This window comes from Acipenser ruthenus, chromosome 5, assembly GCF_902713425.1.
Source record: "Acipenser ruthenus chromosome 5, fAciRut3.2 maternal haplotype, whole genome shotgun sequence".
Taxonomy (NCBI): domain Eukaryota; kingdom Metazoa; phylum Chordata; class Actinopteri; order Acipenseriformes; family Acipenseridae; genus Acipenser; species Acipenser ruthenus.
This window is the reverse complement of record NC_081193.1, coordinates 62,757,535-62,778,324: the sequence shown is the minus strand read 5'-3', so window position 1 is coordinate 62,778,324 and position 20,790 is coordinate 62,757,535. Positions and strand designations below refer to the sequence as shown.

Sequence of the window (20,790 nt, the reverse complement as noted above, 5' to 3'; positions counted from 1 at the left end):
CAATTTTCAATTACTGACCCATTTAAATTCTACGTTTACATTCTACATTAAATTCTACATTATTCTGCATTTTTGCATATTTTTTACACTGAATGTTATCAGATCTTCAACCAAAACCTAATATTAGATAAAAGGGACTCTGAGTGAACAAATAACACAAAAAATTGATACATATTTCATTTATTTATTAAAGAAAGTTATGCAACACCCAATGCCCACGTGTGAAAAAGTAATCGGCCCCTAAGACTCAATAACTGGTTACGCCACCTTTAGCAGCAATAACTGCAAACAAATGCTTCCTGTAGTTATTGATTAGTCTCTCACAGCGCCGTGGAGGAATTTTGGCCCACTCCTCCATGCAGAACTGCTTCAACTTGGTGACATTTGTGAGTTTTCAAGCATGACCTGCTTGTTTCAGGTCCTGCCACAACATCTCAATGGGGTTTAGGTCTGGACTTTGACTAGGCCATTCCAAAACTTAAAATGTCTTGTTCTTCAACCATTCTGATGCAAACTTGCTTGTGTGTTTTGGATCATTGTCTTGCTGCATGACCCAGCTGCGCTTCAGCTTCAGCTCACGGACGGATGGCTTGACATTCTCCTGTAGAATTCTCTGATACAGAGCAGAATTCATGGTTCCTTCAATGATGGCAAGTTGTCCAGGTCCTGATGCAGCAAAGCATCCCCAAACCATGTCACTACCACCACCATGCTTGACCGTTGTTATATTGGGCAGGGCTGGCCCAAATCAGGCCTGGTTGTTAACCAAAGTACTCAAACAGCTGACCCTAATTATCCCTTTAATTGGGTTGAGTTAACTAGGGGGGGGCAATAACTTTTTCACACTTGAAGATTGAATGTTTGATTACCTTGCACACCAAACAAATGAAAGAAGCACCAAATTTTGGTGTCATTTTTTCTCTCAGACTCCCTATATATACTACTACAGCCCACAAAAAAATCTGACCGAATACAATGTGAGAAATATGCAAAAATGCAGAAAATCAGACGGGGGGGGGGAGGGGGGGGGAATACTTTTTCACTGCACTGTATATATATAATTTGCATAATATGCACCTGATTCATAACATTGTAACCCTCTGCTAAATATTTTTAGCACTTCCATGTGATTTATATACCTGTTTAGCACTGTGTTATTTTTTTCCATGATGCTAAAGAAAAACATACAAAAATCAATTGTACCGGATTTACACATCTTTAAATAGGGTGCTAACTGTTAGATTTAACACCTCCTTCAAGTACATGGTAAAACATCTAAAAACATTATAAAGCCATCTGTTTACTCCTTTCTTGAATGTATCTATACGCCAGTAATGAATTTACACAGTTAATGGTGTAGATTTGATTGTAATAATCATAATATATGATAATACTAGGTCAGTCAGTCCCTGAGTCAATGATTAAACAAACCACAGCAGGAGTAGGGTTACCACACAACCCAGGAAAACTGTGATTGTCCCAGTTTTTAGCCTTCATTTTTGTCAGTAAAATCGTAAAATCGTCCCGGTTTTGCTATGTTGTATTCACATTTTTTAAAAGTACAATACTGTAGCAGTGTGCTCAGCAAGTTGACAGCACAGTAATTTATTATCTGAAAATAAAAATATCTTATGAATTAGTTGTTTAACAATTCTGATTACGTGTTTAATAATTAATACTGTTTAACTTCCTTAAACTTATTTATTTAGTAGTGCCACCAGCCAAGTCAGCTTTTTAAGTTAGTCCCTATTGCATTTCAAATAACAAAGCCATTTATAACTCATTTCTTAATGATACAATTAATTATATATTGTGGTAATGTGACTGGCGGTCAAGGCTGGCCAGCGGCAGAAATAGCAAACACCCACAGACAGTATTGCAGTTCAGTGCCTTTGCGCACTTTGAATTACACAAAACACAGGAACAAAATAGTTTGAACAAAACACTACCCACAGAACTATTCAAACTTATCAAAACAAAACAGCACCCTATCGCGGGACAGCTGTCACGGTACCTCTCTCTCTTACTCTCTCTGTTTCTCAACAGTATATATGTATACAATAAGGGTCGACAGTCCGTCCGTATACATTGAGGCACGAGATGAAGTTGAGTGCCTCCAACCCCCGAGAAGTCTGTATATTCAACGTATATGGATGCCAATAAAGTAGTCCCATTTATAATTTTGAACTACACACTACGTTAATCTGAATAAATTAATTTTATTGAAACATGCAAAAGAAAGTACATCTGTATTTTTTATATTGTGGACATTGCCATTGAAAAGATGCACCTGGGGGCGGAGATGACAGTGCAGACCTGTTTGAGCAGAACAGACGGGAGGAATAAAAATAACTACAAAGACATTTCGGATTTCAGTAATTTTTCAAGGTATGTGTCTGAGAGGGGTGGATAATGTGCAGAAGTGTCTTTTTGTGTTTTTCTGTACCGTTTACAAACCGCTAAAAATACATTTTACAAGACAATGTCGGGTTGACTGAGTATAAAGAAAGCGATTAATTTAATTGCTCTTCATCCAAATCGGCATGTCATCTTACTACTTTGGGATTTGTTGCAGGTAATTGGTCACTCAGTTTCATAGTTACAGCTGTAACTGTAAAAGCAAGATGGCTACCATCCGATACTTTTAAATTCTGTGAGGCAGCGCAGTGATTAAAACATGTGACAAGGCTCCACCTGGCCGTATCCATCCAGCTGGAACCTTGTTCGACCAATCACACTGCTTGTTTCACATTCCATTGCCAGCCCTGGATTATATATATAGATATAGATATAGATATATAGACACACACACAATGGCAGTCAAAATGATGGGGAGACCTGTAAAGCTTACTGAAATTCTACTAAGAAAGGAAAAACCACAGATACATAAACAATTGCCTCAACTAATTGAGACAAGACAGCAGTGTGAAAATTTGGGACAAGCCAGTAGCTAATTGGTTGGGCAATTAGCTGCTGGTTCTTTTAAACGAGGAGTCTGAAAGAGGATAGAAGAGTAAGATAAATGAGGTACCATGGCTTCAAGGAAGGAGATAACATATGAAGATCGTTTATCTATATTTACCCTTCACAGGGAAGAGCATTCTGGGAGAAAAACTGCAAGACAAGTCAACTACTGTACAAAAACTTGGTTTTACAAAAAAAAAAAAAAACAACAATTATTTTTATTTGCTTTATTTACCACAAACAATATGGATGTGAAGCAAATAAACACAGTAACAGAATACATATATATGCATCAACGCCTTGCTATAGCAATGTAAAGCATCCTGACTCTTTCCAAACACAGAATGTTGTATTTATTATGCAGAGTTGTCTTCTAAAAAATGTGGTTGACAGATCGGTAAAATGGTAGGTTAGGTTGAGGTGGAGTAAGTATCAGGAATCCAGTCGCTTATTCACCAGTCACCAACATGCATTGGAAGTCACTGGAGTCAACGGTAGGTTTTTTAATTTTTTTATTGAAGACCCGGACTTATTAGTCACGTGCTTCTGACATTTCCCAGGTAGGCTGTGTATTCTTTATGCGTTAAATTTAAATATCATATGTAATTCATATTTTTTCCATGCATAAAATACCACATAAAATACCACATACAGAGCTTGTATTTACTTAGAACCTAATATTTTGATGATCGTTTATCACAGGCCATGCAAATAGGCGTACCATTCAACTGGTTCTGGACAATGATGAACTATCAATCAAAAATCTTTTTTTTCCATCCAAAAACTATCCCAAACTTGGAATCGATTATTATTATTTTTTCTTTAACTGCAAGACCAGCTACTTTATCCTGTGTAACCTGTGTAACTGGAAGACAGTTTCCCAATCAGGTTGATCCATCGTAAAATAATCTTGGACTCTTGCGTGCTTAGTATTTCTAAGCAGGCTGATGCTTAAAATCATTTCCTTTGGTTGCATAGTATTAAATCACAAAATGGCGAATTAAGTGATGTTTAACCCCTTTTCAATTGAAATCTCACAAGATCTTAAACAGGGTGCTATTGATGGCAATGTGACCTGCTCATTTCCCATAATGACGATCAAATGGTTCGATTTTTATCATATTCTACATTATTTTTAAATTAATATGATAAGTAGTATCGTAACGATACAGTATCGTAAATACCGTACTAAACGATAACCGCGGCAAACTTAGTAAGTACAGGAGCAGTTCACTTGTTTAACCTTCGGCTATTCCACATGCACTATGGAAAAAATGAGTCAATCCCAGGAATTCAGTAAGTGTATTAATCAATGACCTTTGGTGGACAGACACACATAAATCACATCAGCCAAGTAAGCAAAATAAACCCTATTAGACAGCTTTGTCTTGTGAAAATTGCCCACGTAGGGAAGGAATAGAACAGACAAGGTCAACTACAAAGGTAAAGCCTGATAATTTATACTAACACATTATTAAATTGTGGAGGTGAAATGAGGAACTTAAAAATCATTCCCCCAACAGAATGCCACAATGCATAAAAACAAAATAAAAACATTAACAAAAGCGGACAGCATGCTGTTTTATTATTTTATTTAAAAAAAAAAGAAATTACATTTACTATGGTGTTTGGGTAAGGGTCAATTTCTGTAACAAATGCTGTGCCTCTGTGCACCCCCCCCCCCACCCCCCTGACGATTAATATGCTCCATTATGTCTTCCACTTTTTGCTTTTTGACAACCCCCCGCCCCCCCCCCCCCCTCCCCTCAAAGACACATTATATAATCACATATCAGATGGTCAAAGTTTTCTTCACAAACAAACATAGCAACCGGTGATGGTTGCTATGTGATGTAATTGCTCGCGCTCAGAATCTCAAGGCGTCAGCTGCATTCATTCATTTTTCATTGATATTTCATCATTGTCCAGTGATTATATCGACACCTCAGAATTATACTGCATTCTAATATTTCTATAATAGTATAATTGTATTGACTCCATGATGAGTCAAAGGGAAATGTCTTGTTTACCACAGCAGGTAGAAAACTGAAGAAATGACAAGAACATAAGAAGGTTTACAAACGAGAGGAGGCCATTCTTGAGCTTATTGATCCCAGAATCTCATCAAGCAGCTTCAACAACATTACTGGGGAGTTGGTTCCAGACCCTCACAATTCTCTGTGTAAAAAAAGTGCCTCCTATTTTCTATTCTGAATGCCCCTTTATCTAATCTCCATTTGTGACCCCTGGTTTCTTTTTTCAGGTCGAAAATGTCCCCTGGGTCGACATTGTCAATACCTTTTAGAATTCTGAATGCTTGAATCAGACCACTGCGTAGTCTTCTTTGTTCAAGACTGAATAGATTAAATTATTTTAACCTGTCTGCATACGACATGCCTTTTAATCCCGGGATAATTGTGGTCGCTCTTCTTTGCACTCTTTCTAGAGCAGCAATATCCTTTTTGTAACAAGGTGACCAGAACTGAACACATTATTCTAGGTGAGGTCTTACTAATGCATTGTAAAGTTTTAACATTACTTTCCTTGATTTAAATTCAACACTTTTCACAATACATTCAAGCATCTTGTTGGCCTTTTTTATAGCTTCCCCACATTTATCTAGATGAAGACATTTCTGAGTCAACATAAACTCCTAGGTCTTTTTCATAGATTCCTTCTTCAATTTCAGTATCTCCAATATGATATTTATAATGCACATTTGTATTGCCTGCGTGCAGTACCTTACACTTTTCTCTATTAAATGTAATTTGCCATGTGTCTGCCCAGTTCTGAATGCTGTCTAGATCATTTTGAATAACCTTTGCTGCTGCAACAGTGTTTGCCACTCCTCCTATTTTTGTGTCGTCTGCAAATTTAACAAGTTTGCTTACTATACCAGAATCTAAATCATTAATGTAGATTAGGAATACCAGATGACCTAATACTGATCCCTGAGGTACACCACTGGTTACTTCGCTCCATTTTGAGGTTTCTCCACTAATCAGTACTTTCTGTTTTCTACATGTTAACCACTCCCTAATCCATGTGCATGCATTTCCTTGAATCCCTACTGCGTTCAGTTTGAGAATTAATCTTTTATGCAGGACTTTGTCAAAAGCTTTCTGGACATCTAAATAAACCATGTCATATGCTTTGCAATTATCCATTGTCGATGCATCCTCAAAAAAATCAAGTAAGTTAGTTAGATACAATCTCCTTTTCCTAAAACCATGCTGACTGTCTCCCAGGATACTGTTACCATATAGGCAATTTTCCATTTTGGATCTTATTATAGTTTCCATAAGTTTACATATAATAGAAGTCAGGTTTATTGGTCTGTAGTTACCTGGTTCGGTTTTGTTTCCCTTTTTGTGGATCGGTATTACATTTGCAATTCTCCAGTCTGTCGGTACAACCCCTATGTTGACCACGAGACAGCAAGGAAGGATTGACTTGCGAAAGAAACTATTAATATTGCTTATACCCAGGTAACATTATTGATACATGTAAGCTCTAAAGAAAAGGTAATATAGATTTGAAGATGAGATTTAGGCTCATGTGTAGGGCTGAGCTGTATGTTTTGGGTATTCAATTTATTTAAAATTGTTTATTCAGGAAAGTCATATGAGCTAAACTTAGCTTGTTTACAACAATGTCCTGATGAGAACAGCACCAGGTTACAGTTTTCAAGAATAAATAAATAAATAAATAAACAAACAAACACACACACATGACAGTACAACACATAGTATACATTAAAATTATGCAGTACATACACAGGACTTTTGTTTTTAAACTTATAGTGTGAGGTCTCTGATCTAAGTGCAGCAAGTAAACGGTTCCAATCAGAGACAGCAGCAAAAGCAAAAGATTTTCTACCCACAACACTTTTTACAGTAGGTGTTATAAAATATTTTGTGTCACAGACACTGCGCAAGCTATACTCACACGTGAACCCAGTACAAGGTACAATGATGTTCTAGGGGAGTGTTCTGAAGAACAAATCTACAGATCCTATTATACATTGTATCGATCTTCTTCAGTGACTCCTTACTAGCATTCCTATAGACGTGGTGTCAAATTTAAACAATGTCGCTGACCACTTCCTACCAGTTTTACTACATACATTTTTAATATGTTTTTCACATTTAAGAGATGTGTCACTATAAACATCTAGATATTTAAAAGCGTCAACTCTCTCCAATGGTGTAGTATTACAAGTAACAGCAGGAAAATTTGAACTAAACAGCATATTTGTCTTTTTTTCATTTAAGATCAGACCATTTTCATCAAACCATTTTTGAAGTTCCAGAAGATCACCCTGTAGTATCTTAGTTGAGTCATGGATATTATCAGAACTATAGTAAACCACAGTACCATCCGCATACATATGTACAGAGCTTTTCTTGCAAATGTTAAGTATTTCATTCAATCTGACCCCATTTCGATTTTAGATTCTTGTAATTTCTTTAAATTCCGGTTTTCTTTAAAAAAAAAAAAATATCATTCACTTCACAAATCAGGCAAAGATCTTCGTCAATGCGTCAGCTATCGTCCTATTTCCCTGATTAATGGCGACACAAACATTTACACCTGAGTGAGTATGTCTCGTTTGGAGAGACTAGGGGACAAATTGATTCACTCGGATCAAACTGGTTTTATTAAAAGTTGGCTGCTGATAACATCCGCCGGTTACTACGTGTGATTTCCAATAGTGATAAATTAGATTCTCCCAGCGGAATATTGTTTCTGGATGCAGAAAAAGCCTTTAATCGTGTGGAAAGGCAATGTTTGTGGTGTGTTTTAGAAAAAAATTGCATTTGGCCCTAACTTTATTAAGATGATTCAAGTCTTATACTCTAACTCCTCTGCGAGGGTCTCTACTGGCAGAATATCCTCCGATTTATTTTGTATTTCTCGTGGCTCAAGACAGGGCTGTCCACTGTTACCACTTTTGTTTGATTTGTCTCTTGACCCACTTGCGCAGTTTGTATGTCAAAGTACATTAATCTCCCCGCTGGATATGCAAATGTTGCTATTAGTTCGCCGAATAAAAAGTTTATTTACGTGCATGAAAAGGGTACAAACATACCTTCCTACAGCTACTCGGGATGAGAAATTGAGCAATCTTTTGGTCATTGTGAGCCAACCCAGTTGTTTTAGTTTATTCATAATTGTGTGTAAACATGTTATTTAAAACATTGCTACATATTTCTACTTCCAACATTCACAGGAATGTGATGCTTATTTAGCAGGTCATGTTCTTTGGTTTATATTTGATACAAAGTTCTTTGTGGAAAGCAGGTGAAATGTATCAAAGTTAAATCCAGCTTGTAAGTATCAAATCTGGTGAGATCTATTCGGGGGAGACTACCCGCTGCTCCCACCTTTGCGGGCCAGTGGCGCAACAGAAGAGCTGACGGCATTGCCACCGGCAGCATTTCCGCTGCCAGTGGTACAGTGGGAGGAGAAACTCGCCCTGCTGACAACACTGCCACCTATGGACCCCCTATTACCTCCCTTGGGATTTTAAGGGGGGAGGTGGCCTTTGATAATACAATAATACAATAATTGATAGCTTGTTGATCCCTTGGTCACCACTATAAAGATCTGCAGTTTGGCCGCATGGAGAAGAGAGTGTTCAGGGAGTAGTGAGAGGTAAAATAGAAGAAAATAACAATTGCTAAGCGTGCTGGTTATTAAACCAGCACAATACTTGTTATTGTTTGTTGTCTGTCTGTTTGGCCAACGTGCCCTTTTCTTTTGTTTTTTTGTTTAAACTGTTTGTTTCTATTATTTAATAAAAAGCTGAGCACCGTAGCGTCTCAGTTTTGCCCCGCAGTTGCTGTATTTGTTGTATTTATTTCTGGTCTGATGTCACCCCTGCAGCCATCCAGATCACAGGCTGGTATTTACTGTTTTAATGCCTGAAGAAGGAAAAGCCTTATTTCTTCTATTTCCAAACAGTACTATATTAGAGAATATGCTGACTGGAGATGTGCTGACTGGAGATACCATGTAAATCAAATGTAAAGCTGAGATCTAAAATTGAATGGTAAAGTGGGTTAATGCTCTAACCTTTCATCTCTGGCGGTCTGGGTTTGAATCCAGATTAGGTCAAGTGAAATTAGTTTAGTGGTGTCTGCTATCTACAAAGCCACCACACAATCCAATTTAAGACCTTTGCTCTTGCCTATCGCTTTATTCATCATACTGCTCCATCCTATCTCCAATCCCCCGTGTCTCCTTATATTCCCTCTCGCCCTCTCTGCTCATCCTCTACTGGCCGACTTGTTATGCCTAATCTTCACTCTACTTCCCCTCTTGCCTGCTCTTTTGTATTTATTGTATATATGAGTTGTTTTGCATTTTTATTGCCCTTAACTTGTAAACTTTTATATTTTGTGTAATTTCTGTAAATCGCTTTGGATTAAAGTGTCTGCTAAATAACTAAACAACAACAAAAACAACAACAACAACAACAACAACACCTTTACATTCTAAAAAAACAAGAGGCAAAGGATTGGATGGGCATGGAAAAGGAGTTGCTGCCTCACCCAACCCCCACCCCCCGACAAGGTAGTGCCTTCCAGGGAAGGCTTGAGATATTGAACCTGCTTGTGCCTAAAATGGCGGATTTGAGTACAAAGTGATAGCATTACACAAAACACAATAAAATAAAATAAAAAAGGCAAATTGTGGACAAATAACCAGCAAAAACATTGCTTTGTCATATATACATAACTTAGCAACTGTTACTATACTTAAATACTATACTTATATATACTTAAAGACTCACCGTTGACACATTCAAACACATCACAACACTTGCCAGGTGAGCTGTCGCCACGGGAGACTATGCGGGGAACAGTTCCTGAGGCACACTGGGGGAAACCACACATCCCCGGCAAACACTCGCACCTGTGAACAGCAATGGGGGGGCGGGGAACAGAGACAATATTATCAGGGGCAAAAAGGCATTTCAAAACTCATTAAACTGTAATATATTTGTTACATTTACAAATACAATCGTGTCAACAGTAGTTTGCACAGCTGGTCCTACAGTACCTGGAGTTTCATTACTAATTTATTAATTTTACTATGTCAACTGAATGGAAGACTAAGGGCAGCTAACTTGCCGTATTTACATTGAAAACAAGCCTGCTGGCTTAGTATAAGGGAGCTCTGCTGGGAATAATTGATGTTTTATTTTCTGTAACATAACTTAAGTAAAACAGAAACAAACAGGTTGAAAAAAACAATGTAGATTTTTACTTTTGTAATTCATAAAATGTAGTAAAATTACTCAAATTCCAGATCTTGTTTCTTCCTGCAACATTGCTCATTGTTTCCCCACAGTAACAATACATTTTAATCAGAGCACCAACATTGTTGCAGGAGGGAGCAGGAATCGGGTGTACTATGATGCTAATCAGGGGAATTGCATTATCAGAAGATATATTGTATGATGTGTGAATAAAAATATCAGACAAGCAGGATTATGTTTCAAAATATATTGCTGCAATACACACAACACAGGATACATCAAAGGTAAAATAAGTAAAATGGCCTGTTATTCAGTGATCCGGTTCATTCACAACATGTGAGGTTTAAAGACCTTTTTACTTTTTTACTTTTTTGGATAATCTGCAAACTTAACTATGAAGTAGAACATATTCCACAGGATAGCTGTCTGGGTTTTTTTTTTTTTTTTGCATTTCAGAATTCTCTTTTTGTGCTGAAAATAAATTGTCAATAAGTTGCCTGAAGCACTCCACAGCAGTGCCCGCAATTTCAAAATTCACGCCCACGCCCTGTACAATACCTGGGGATGTGATTACTGAGCTGTTGAGAGCAAAGTGGGCTGGGTATGATGGATCGAACCACTTGCAGCTGGGACAGCTTTCGAAGGGGAAAATTGAACTAAGCAATGTGAATAATTTTCAATTGAAAAAAGCGAGTTAAATAGTGCCATTATATTGGATCAACAGTGAAATGGTTGATAAAGGTATAGGTAAAGAAACTGTAAGTACTTTAAAAAGCATAGGCAATGAAAGACTATTATTAAGTAAAAACTGCATCGTCAGAAGTGTCTCAATATTTTACTCCAAAGATTAGCACGATAGATTGAAAACATCAGATTTTGAAGGGCAGTTGAAATTAACAATACCTAAACCCTAAAAACGATGTACCTAATTTGTTCCACGCCCTTTTGATAGTTTGTAGGCAATAACATTACATTCAATTCCAACCATTAACCATTGTTTTTAAAACGGACCGAGTTTATCAAACAACTCCCTATTTAATCTTTTTATGGTAAACTACCAGGTAGACTGTGTAGCAAATTCAAACTTAAAAAGCCAGCAGGTATTTATTAAACCGGTGATCTTTTGAATCTACAGACGCCATAAGTCAACACACAATTTGGTATGCCTGTGTTCAGTTATGCAGCACCATTATCCTGGATAAGTTTACGAAGAGGTCTAATTGATTAGCTAACTGATAGCATCTTTAACAACTACTTTGGGGCTATTTACAAAAAAAAGAAAAAAAAAACCTAATTGTAACCAGTGTTGACGGGTTTGTAACCAAGGGCAAACAAATTAAATCGACCCTTCACTAGGACAGCATCTATTCTGTTTTTTAATACAAGTGGTGCCCTGAATGCAAGATACTGTGGTTTACATCAATTCTAATTAGTTGCCACACTTGTTTAAATGTGGTCATAATTGAAATGTTGATTTCCTGTGCAGTCCGTGCCAGGAAGAACCAGTGTACATAATGTTTTATCTCAGTTTCCTGAATTAAATTAAACCAACACAGATAACCAATGATAATACCACAAAAATGGTTTTAAACCACAAAACATTTCACTGTTTTCAGTGGTTCTTAATTGGTTCCTAGTGGCTGTAAACAGACCTTTTTTTGTTTAAAAGTAGGTGTTGGAAAAGCTTTTTTAGAAGGACACTTCATCTCAAACAAACAAAGATCATTTTGAGTTAAACAAACGCACACTGTTTACAGCCACCGGGAACTGAAACTGAGAATAACTGTGCGTGCAATTGTAGATTTCTATGAATTAAGCTACCTTGTGGGCAGAGTGCAGCAGCCGTCCGCAGTGAGTCTGACCTGGGTTTCATAGCTGTCAGCTGGGCAGATCACCTGCTGAACAGGAGGGCACTCCACTGTGCTGCAGTCCACACTGAAAACTGCAGGGAAAGCAAAAAACATGATTTGTGAGTTCAGCTATCAACAAGCTTGACCTCCCCCTACCTCGAGGGTCAAAATACTGTAGGTAATAGCCCATCTAACCCACAATAATGAAGGTTAATCATTGATGCAAGTCTATACAGTATTATATAACCCTGGCAAGGCAGTCATTTTGCAGTCACCAGACTTCCACCAAAGCTTGGTGTACAGAATACATGCTTAAATATTTTAAATCTTTCTTTGCCTTATGAAAACATTAACAACTTCAGAACAACAAATCTGCCTTAAAGCAATTGGGTTCTAAATGACCTGTACTTAAATAGATGAGATATGGATCTGGTAACTAAAACAAACTTGCACTTCAGGTCACTTTGATACAGTCCTTTGTAAGATCATAATAAAAAGATGTAACTGTAATTTGGTTTTATTTTGATGATTAAATACAGTAAAGTGTATTAAAGAATTGTAACTGTGTTGTAAAGAAAATAAGAATGGTAAAGCATGGTAGAGTAACATATCTTTAAATTTCCACTCACACGAGAGACCTTTAAGACATCTTTCCATAGAACAGTATGAACTCTTCAAATCAATTGTTACAAGCATGGTCAAATATGATATAATTACCATGTTAACCCCATAACAGGCTCCATCAGCTATGTTCAATTCCCCTCATGGTCTTTGGGTAGCCACCAATGGCCATGTTCGATTTTGAGCTATCCGTCCCTTCTTAGCTTTGTAACTATGCCGTTACATCATTCAACTGCACCAAACTTCATATAGAGACAGTCACGCCCTTTGTGAACCTGCCAGATATGTCTCTGCTTACTTACACAGCTTGACTGACAGGCTGTTCACTTTGAAGGCTTTGATTGGTGTTGCAGCTGTCTCTCTCTCACATACTCACATTCCCAGATCACCTGCAGTTTTTTTTTTCCAGCCCAACAAAAACTTCCTATCTATATTTTCTATTTCAAAGAACGAAAACATCTAATACATGTAAGTAGTTCATTTTGTAATATTCTAAACTTTAGAAATGTGTTTATTTAGAAGTATATTGTAAAAGAGAAATGGGCTTTCCAACCTGGTTTACACTCGTACAGGTCACAGCACTCGCCGGGTTTCCCCGAAGCCTTGGAGACGAGGATATTGAGGTATCCAGGCTGGCAGACCTTGCGCAGGCAGCCAGCAGGGTTACAGACACAGCGGCTGGGCAGAGGACAGCACTCCCCTGGGGGGGCATAGCCCTCAATCAAAATCGAGTCCTCCGGACAACGAGGAGAAAATTGCACCTCACAGCGTGCTGTTGAGCAGTCAGGCTTCTCATCTGGAAAGAAGGACAAAAATGGAATTTCAATAAATACCAGAAGTTTGTATTGTGTCACCACAACCCATGTTTCATAATTTCCATTGTTTATCATTGAATTATGGTCACATATATCATAATTTAAGAACTTTGCTGACTCATTGCTGCCCTCGTTGCCAATGGTGGTCCTTTTGGCTGTGGTAGAGCAGTCTTACCTATTATTTTGTTCAATTAATGCAAATACAATTTGCATACACCCTTATATCTGCATGGATATTTAGGGTCTAACATTATCAAATTGAGTGCTCAAACATTGAGAAGAGGAAGTAAATGCAGGTAATGCAGTCAAAATCCAACTTTTGGGCTGCATTAAAGACACATCTATAGAATCATTTGGTACAGTCAATTATTAATGCTTAAGAAGGCTAATCTGAACAAGTGAGCCTTTCTACTTAATTGATCAGCCGAAAATCTGCAATGCAGAAACCTTGTGCAGTGGAAGGTAAGAAAATGTACCATCAGTCTGCAACGCCTCAAATGGTCTTGCTTTTCCTTTGTGATTATCAGAGTACATTCAGAAGCTTTCAGCAAAAACTGTTAGTTGTCTCTCAAATTAGAATTCAGCTTTCCAGATTGCTTTAAAGTGAACAGTATCCCACTTTCACTCTCCTTCTGGAATAAAGTGCTATTTTTTAAAGGATCCGATACAAGACAGCTTCTTTCAATCATACAGTGTACATGAAAGAATTTGATACTAGTACAATGTGTGAATTCACAAACCAAAATCAAATATTAGATTTTTTAATCCGGTGAGATTTTGCCAACACACTATTTAACATGAAAATCTTTTATAGAGCAAAATGTGAGATAGGTATTTATTAAAAGTACTAAACTACAATATATGCATCATTCAATGTCAACATTTGTAAAAAAAACTTGCTAAAACAAAACAAAATTGCTAAAGTAATTAAGGTACGACTACATGCAATTTCCAATACTGAATTCTCTCATATATTTACAATATATATGAGTATAGTACAGTAATGTACAATCACATACATATCAATGGTGAGAAGTCTACAACTGCCCATTAAATTATTTATACATTTATCTTTCTAGAATCTTTATGCCATTCCTAGAAAGAAGGCACATTTTCTCCTTGTAAATGCAGTCAATTTTTTAATAAAGATTGCAGCTTCAAGACTCCTTTCTCTATTACTGGAATGACAGTGTTGTGTAAGGTGCCATTTTGTAAACTTAAACACTGTACAACAGCACTGACAGAACACGTTTCTACTGTCTGTCACAATAAAAAGACACAAACGTATGTGGACATCATTTAAGTTGCATGATTTAGTTTTAAATGGTGTTTATACAGATTTTTAATAAGATATTGACAAAAAACTACTATACTGTAATGTGGATACTAGTAATTAAGTATATACAGTTGTGTACAGAATCATGTATATGTGTACTTATACCCTTCCTTAGCTGGCTCCTGATTGGCTGAGCTGCCATCACCCTCACTAGTATATGCAAGTCAGTCCCCAATCCTCTAACAGCTGAATGAAGTCTCTAAAGGTTAATGATGGATTCTTTCATCATTCTTTAATCTTTTGGAGAGTTTAAACCTATACCGTAGCTACAATATCATCACTAGAATGGCTAACAGCCTGATGGTAAAAATGGATCAAACAGTTCTTATTGGATAAATCAACAGGTCTAGCACATGTAACTATAAGCTAACCCCAAACGGTTCTTGGAGCAGGGCCTCTCTTTTAGTGGGAGTAGAGCTCGTCCTCTGTGAGAATTTTTATTTATTAGCTGTGTTTTGCTTTATTGTTTTTATTTATTAAATCCCATCCTATGGCTACCATTGCTGGTACCCTAGTGGTGGCACTTGCAATAATTTGTGTTTATTATGAAATCTGCACTCCTGTGCGGCACGTGAAGTGCAACGTTTTGTGTCTGGCTCTTATTATCAGTGACGACCCACGTAGGTTGATTAAGGTTCCTCTGTCATATACGTGTATTTACAAAGGAGTATGTAATAACGCTAGTAAAGAGGCACAAAGGTCAGAACATCTAATTGAGTGGGATTTGGTAATGCTCCATTGTTATTTCCTTTCTTTTAGGAGTGAGACTGCAAAAATGGAGGCCAAAAGAGTTCCTTAAATGAATGAGACTTGACATGTCTGCTGCTATAGTTCTTAACTTAAATTTAGGATCCTTTAAAAGCATACCTTCATTTAGTGAAATCGTACATAAAACCCAGCACCACCACTGGTTTTCTAAGAGGAGGTGATAAAAAACCTCTCCCGAATATCAGTGGGAATGTGGAATTCTTTAGCATTTGCTGCAGCAGCTCTAATGTTTTTTTCAAAGCCCTACTGACAGATTGTTGTGCGCTGAACCAGAACTGCTTTAAAAGCATTGGTTCAGGCCAACAGATTTCTTTTTTAGCTTGGCCACAAAGCTATCAGCCTAGTTGAAACAAGCGAGAGCTATCTCAGACACACAGGAAATACCCTTCATTTGACCTCTGGCTAAATGCAAAACACAGAGGAGCGAAAGAAATACTGTACCACGCACCTGTGCTGTGTTTCGTGTGTGATGCAAGTGCCTTTGCTGGGGTTTTGAAAAATGGCGGGATCAAATGGTAGCTTTGATGTGACAGCTTTATGTCTATAATTAACACCATCAACAAGTAAAGCAAATGATTCCAAATATACTTTGGAGGCAGACAGTTAGCTCATTGCAGTCATTTAGCTATAACGGCAAATTACATTACTAGCTACTGTGGGAGGAATATACCATTTGTATCTGAATCCTAGACATTAATGATGTAAATTTGCTTTTCTTTACAATAAATATGCTGAATCAATTAAAGTGATGAAATCCTAGACTGCAGTTTACCAATGCATACTTTATGGGGTATAGTACTGTAAGTAGACAGAGCTACCTAAATAATTTCAGTAAATCTTACCTAATATGTATAATATTGCTTCTAGAGCTCTACTGTATTCTACTTCAAGAGGTCACATAAAGGAATGCAGCTGACTTTGAAAACATGTCAGTCATAGGAAAAGCAGCGATAGGTCAAAAATGCAACATGTCTAAGACTTGCACAGCAGTATATATGTATAGTGGGTTACAGGAAAATAATTTCATCGAGGGTTTCTGTGATGTCATAAATTACGAGACCATAAATTGTCACAGAAACCTGAGATGGAATTGTTTTCCTGTAACTCACTGAAGAGGACCATCTATTATTTTTTTTTTATAATACATAGATACCTTTCTGATGCTAATATTAAAGATGACGAGGTTCAGCAGTACAGTTCGTTTTTTTTAAACACAGTGTTTCAGTGCTGTACAGACGTTCTATGTCATTCTCCGTTTCTCTGAGATATGAATGTACCAGCTTTACATTTTTTTTTATTTTTTTTTTACACATTCTCATTTTGTTGATCATAAATAAACATTTCTGTACTGTGGGTGTTGTCGAGTGACTGAAAACGAGACACGTGTTTCAATTGAGTGATGGTCTCGAGGAGTCAAATGGGTCAAGTATATTTTATTTATTTCCCCCCCCCAAAAAAAGGCATCTGTGCACTCCAATATTTAGCCTCCATGAGGTGCCGACCAGGTTGCAGAAGCAATCGTGAGTCCACATAATCCACATAGACTTCTTTTTCTTCTTTATATATATATATATATATATATATATATATATATATATATATATATATATAATTACTGTAGTCTGCTAAGTACTGTAGTCTGCTAAGAAATAAATAATAATAATAATAGTTTCTAAGAACACTGTGAGACATGTTCATGACAGAGTATATTCTCCCTGTAGTATACATTCATAACTCTAAAATGTAAAACATAAATCCAGAGTTATAGATGCGAGAATAAATTTGAAATGAAGACATTGACAAGTCAATTCTGTCAAAAATGCATCTACTTGACTTAGTTTCTCATAGTATTCAAGCCAGACTTTCTTTATTTTTCCAAGCATGGCTAAGGTGATTGCATTAAACCAGTAAGAGCAGTATCACATTGTGGTGTTTTGTTCCCCAATCACAGCTGAAGTACAATGTCTGAACCAATGAATCTCTTTTACATCATATACCTTTCCATAGTAGCTTCTGCCTGGGAAGCAGTTATTGGTTTGCACCAGATTGCCTGGCTGGTGGCTCTTATATAAAAGTAAGACAAATCCCATAAAGATACCCGCATCACCAGTATTACCCTGAAGAAACCCTTGAAGAACCTTTAGCAGACCAATATTACTGCCAATAGCAACATAATCGATTTGGAACAAATATTACACAGTGGTCCTGATATGGTAGCAGGTTTAGTACTGCAATGTGGTTGATATTGTTACCATTGATGTGTAAAAATATGAAAAGGATATCATTGTAGTACCAGATATACAAGCTGCAGTCAATAATCCTCCATTAGTACAGAAGCATCCTTATCAAAGAATGGTTGGTAATAGAACTTAATTTCAGAAAGCATCGCTATTGTTTAAAGGATGTTCTTTACATGTATGATAGTCCAGGACCAAGCATTTTGTTGCCAGGGCAACAACACGCTGAATACATGGATTGTTCTGATGAGCCTGGGCTTTTCTGTGCGAGATAAATGTCCCTGATCTATAGAACATTATTTTAAGGGAAAATGAAAATAGAGTTGGTGAAATCCCACAGAACAGCTAAACAACTCTGGGTTGACACATAGCTCCTCCTACACAATACACTATGCAAACAACAACAGGCTCCCAATGTGTTTGCCCTCTGACTGCCATTTCTCAATATTATCTCTCTGGCCACAGATAGTAAATGAGAAGCTGAACCTTAATAATTACACAAGGCCCACTCTTGAGGAGGTTTCAGTCAGACAACTCCCATGTATCATGCACAAAGAGTCGTATTACATCTGGAGTATTGTAATTTCTCAATTTATAAACTAGCTAAAATAACCAAAAACATAAAATCACATTATAAGTGTTGTTTCTTAAATGTGCAATTTTTTCAGCAAGGATAGTACCAGGCAAATAACCAAAATATTTTCATCACATGAAGGGGGCCAGTGACAATGCTGCTGGTGCAAATACAGTAAAGAAGCAACACAGTGGATTTTAAAGCCTTGGTTATTCTTCTATTTTCCAATTTATATTGTAAATTGTTGAGCTCATGTAGGTAATCTACTTCACTGTTAAAGTAATTGGTAATGAAATGAATGCTAATAAATACAGGGAAGGTAAATAATAATAATAATAATAATAATAATAATAATAATAATAATAATAATAATAATAATAACATTGTAAACTGGATAAAGTGGCACTGATTCAATGTTCCTGTAACTGCAAGGTATTTACATTGTTCCGAAGGAAGCATATTCAGTGATTGCCAGTTCAAATACTTTTGGGAAGTCAGGGGTGGAAATCTACAACAGTCTTTTCTCCACAAAGGCCATTTATTTGATACTGTTCCTTTTGAAACATCTGTTTTTGTGCAGTCTACTATGACAAGTCTGTCTGTAATCTACCTCATTGTGATATGCAGCCTTAATAGAATGTGTGCTGCAGATTCCATTTCTATAACACATGAATCAGTCAAAAGAGGGACAGTCCATACAAGTTTTTTCCACAACATCCTTAACCTTAGTGTAAGATCACTGTTCTCACCTGTGACTCTTTTGAGTCCATTCCAGACCAGGATCATGTTCTAACGTAACCATTAATTATTTAGCTGAACAGTCCATGGTCTTGTTCAACAAGGTCTTTATTGGGTTATTTTAATATTTGGGTTCAATTAAATGACTGGGCTCCTGGTTGAAACAAGATCAAGGATTAGAATGGACTGAAAGTGAGTAGCGCTGGTATCTATCTTTTAAAGATAGAACCATTGGATGTCTGGTTTGCTAGTAGAAGTTGGTAAAAGGCAAATTGACAAATACAGGATTTGAACCAGTGCGACTTATTGACAAGCTAGAGTACAAAGTCGCCTTCCCTGACGCTTTTCAAGAGATGTTCAGCTTCAGCAGTAAAACACAATATTTAAAAGGCTTGCAATTGACAGAAAAGGGCTGCAAACAAAAGTCTGTGTTCTTAAAAGCACCCTTTCCATTTTAAAATCCAAATAACCTAACTAATTACGTCTTTTTCATTACTTACCTGTAATCAACCTTGCTGGTGGCCTCATTTTCAATATCTGTGATCAGCTGCGGGGCATGCAACAATTGGATAGACCGTGGCACCGGGCTGATCACAGGGAGGAGTTTGGCAGTACAAAGGGGATGCAACTACATAAGTACAGCCCCTTACGCTAAAAAACGTGATTAACAAGCCGGAGCACTGTTTGTTTTGTTTTTGCAGATGAGTAGGAGCCAGAGAGCTGCAGCCAGGGAGCCAACACAACCACCCCGAGCACCAACAGCACTGCACTGCACAGCACAGCAAGCACCTCACTGGAGAGCACTTTGCCATGCACCACGTGGATTATAATACTTATTGTAATTACTATTTGGGACTGCAATCCTGCCGTATACCTCCCCGATACCATTGCTGGTAGATGGGCAGATTTATTATTTCTTTAAATAAATACAGACTGCTTTGGAACACTGAACTGTTGTCTGGGCATTGTACTTTCACTCACACCACTCACCTCCTGACAGAGAATTATTTTGCTAATCCATGTGATTATAGTGCAGTCTAGAGCGAGGCATGGTAACAAGAGTTTCCATAAACACATCACCATATTACCATGGCAAACACGATAAGTGCAGCTCTGCCTGGGAAATGACAACATCCAACACTAACAAGGGGTGCCAAATTGTTTGGTCCAGACTTTTTCACCATGCTAATAACAACATGCCCTGTCTATTAATCAGAGCAAAGATCACATTTTTCCTAAAGAAAACAAGCACAACACATAAGGATGATGTACTGTATTGTTGTTTGAAAGTTTGTCTAATGGGCAATGGTGTGCTGTATACAGAACAGAACACTGTTTATGTTGTCTAATCTGTGAAATACTTGTCTTGTCAAATGTCAGTCTGGTATGTTTTATTGATAACACTGTAACAAAGTTGACATTATTTAAACATAATAATATATTGGGGAAAAAAATGATTGCACAGATCATTTTTGGCAATAATATAAGGCTTTTGATATGGATAGTGTGGACTACTGTTTAGGGGTCGAGATTTGGAGCCAGAATCTAGTTTAACTCAGATTTGGTCATAGGATCTTACACTTCTTTTTCTCTGGGGGGAAAAAAAAATACTGATGATCT

General features: G+C 37.2%; 1 protein-coding gene across 2 annotated transcripts in view; it reads right to left on the bottom strand.

The window, feature by feature from the left end:
- The window catches only part of LOC117403084 (cysteine-rich motor neuron 1 protein-like), a 287,122-nt gene that overhangs the window by 148,714 nt on the left and 117,618 nt on the right, over window positions 1–20,790 (bottom strand). For both annotated transcript variants that reach the window (XM_034004989.3, XM_059024357.1), the window contains exons 3-5: window positions 13,256–13,498; window positions 12,053–12,173; window positions 9,764–9,885 (exon numbers count right to left, since the gene is read on the bottom strand). In XM_034004989.3, coding sequence (XP_033860880.1) covers window positions 9,764–9,885; window positions 12,053–12,173; window positions 13,256–13,498 — 486 coding nt within the window. The remainder of the gene's footprint in view (window positions 1–9,763; window positions 9,886–12,052; window positions 12,174–13,255; window positions 13,499–20,790) is intronic.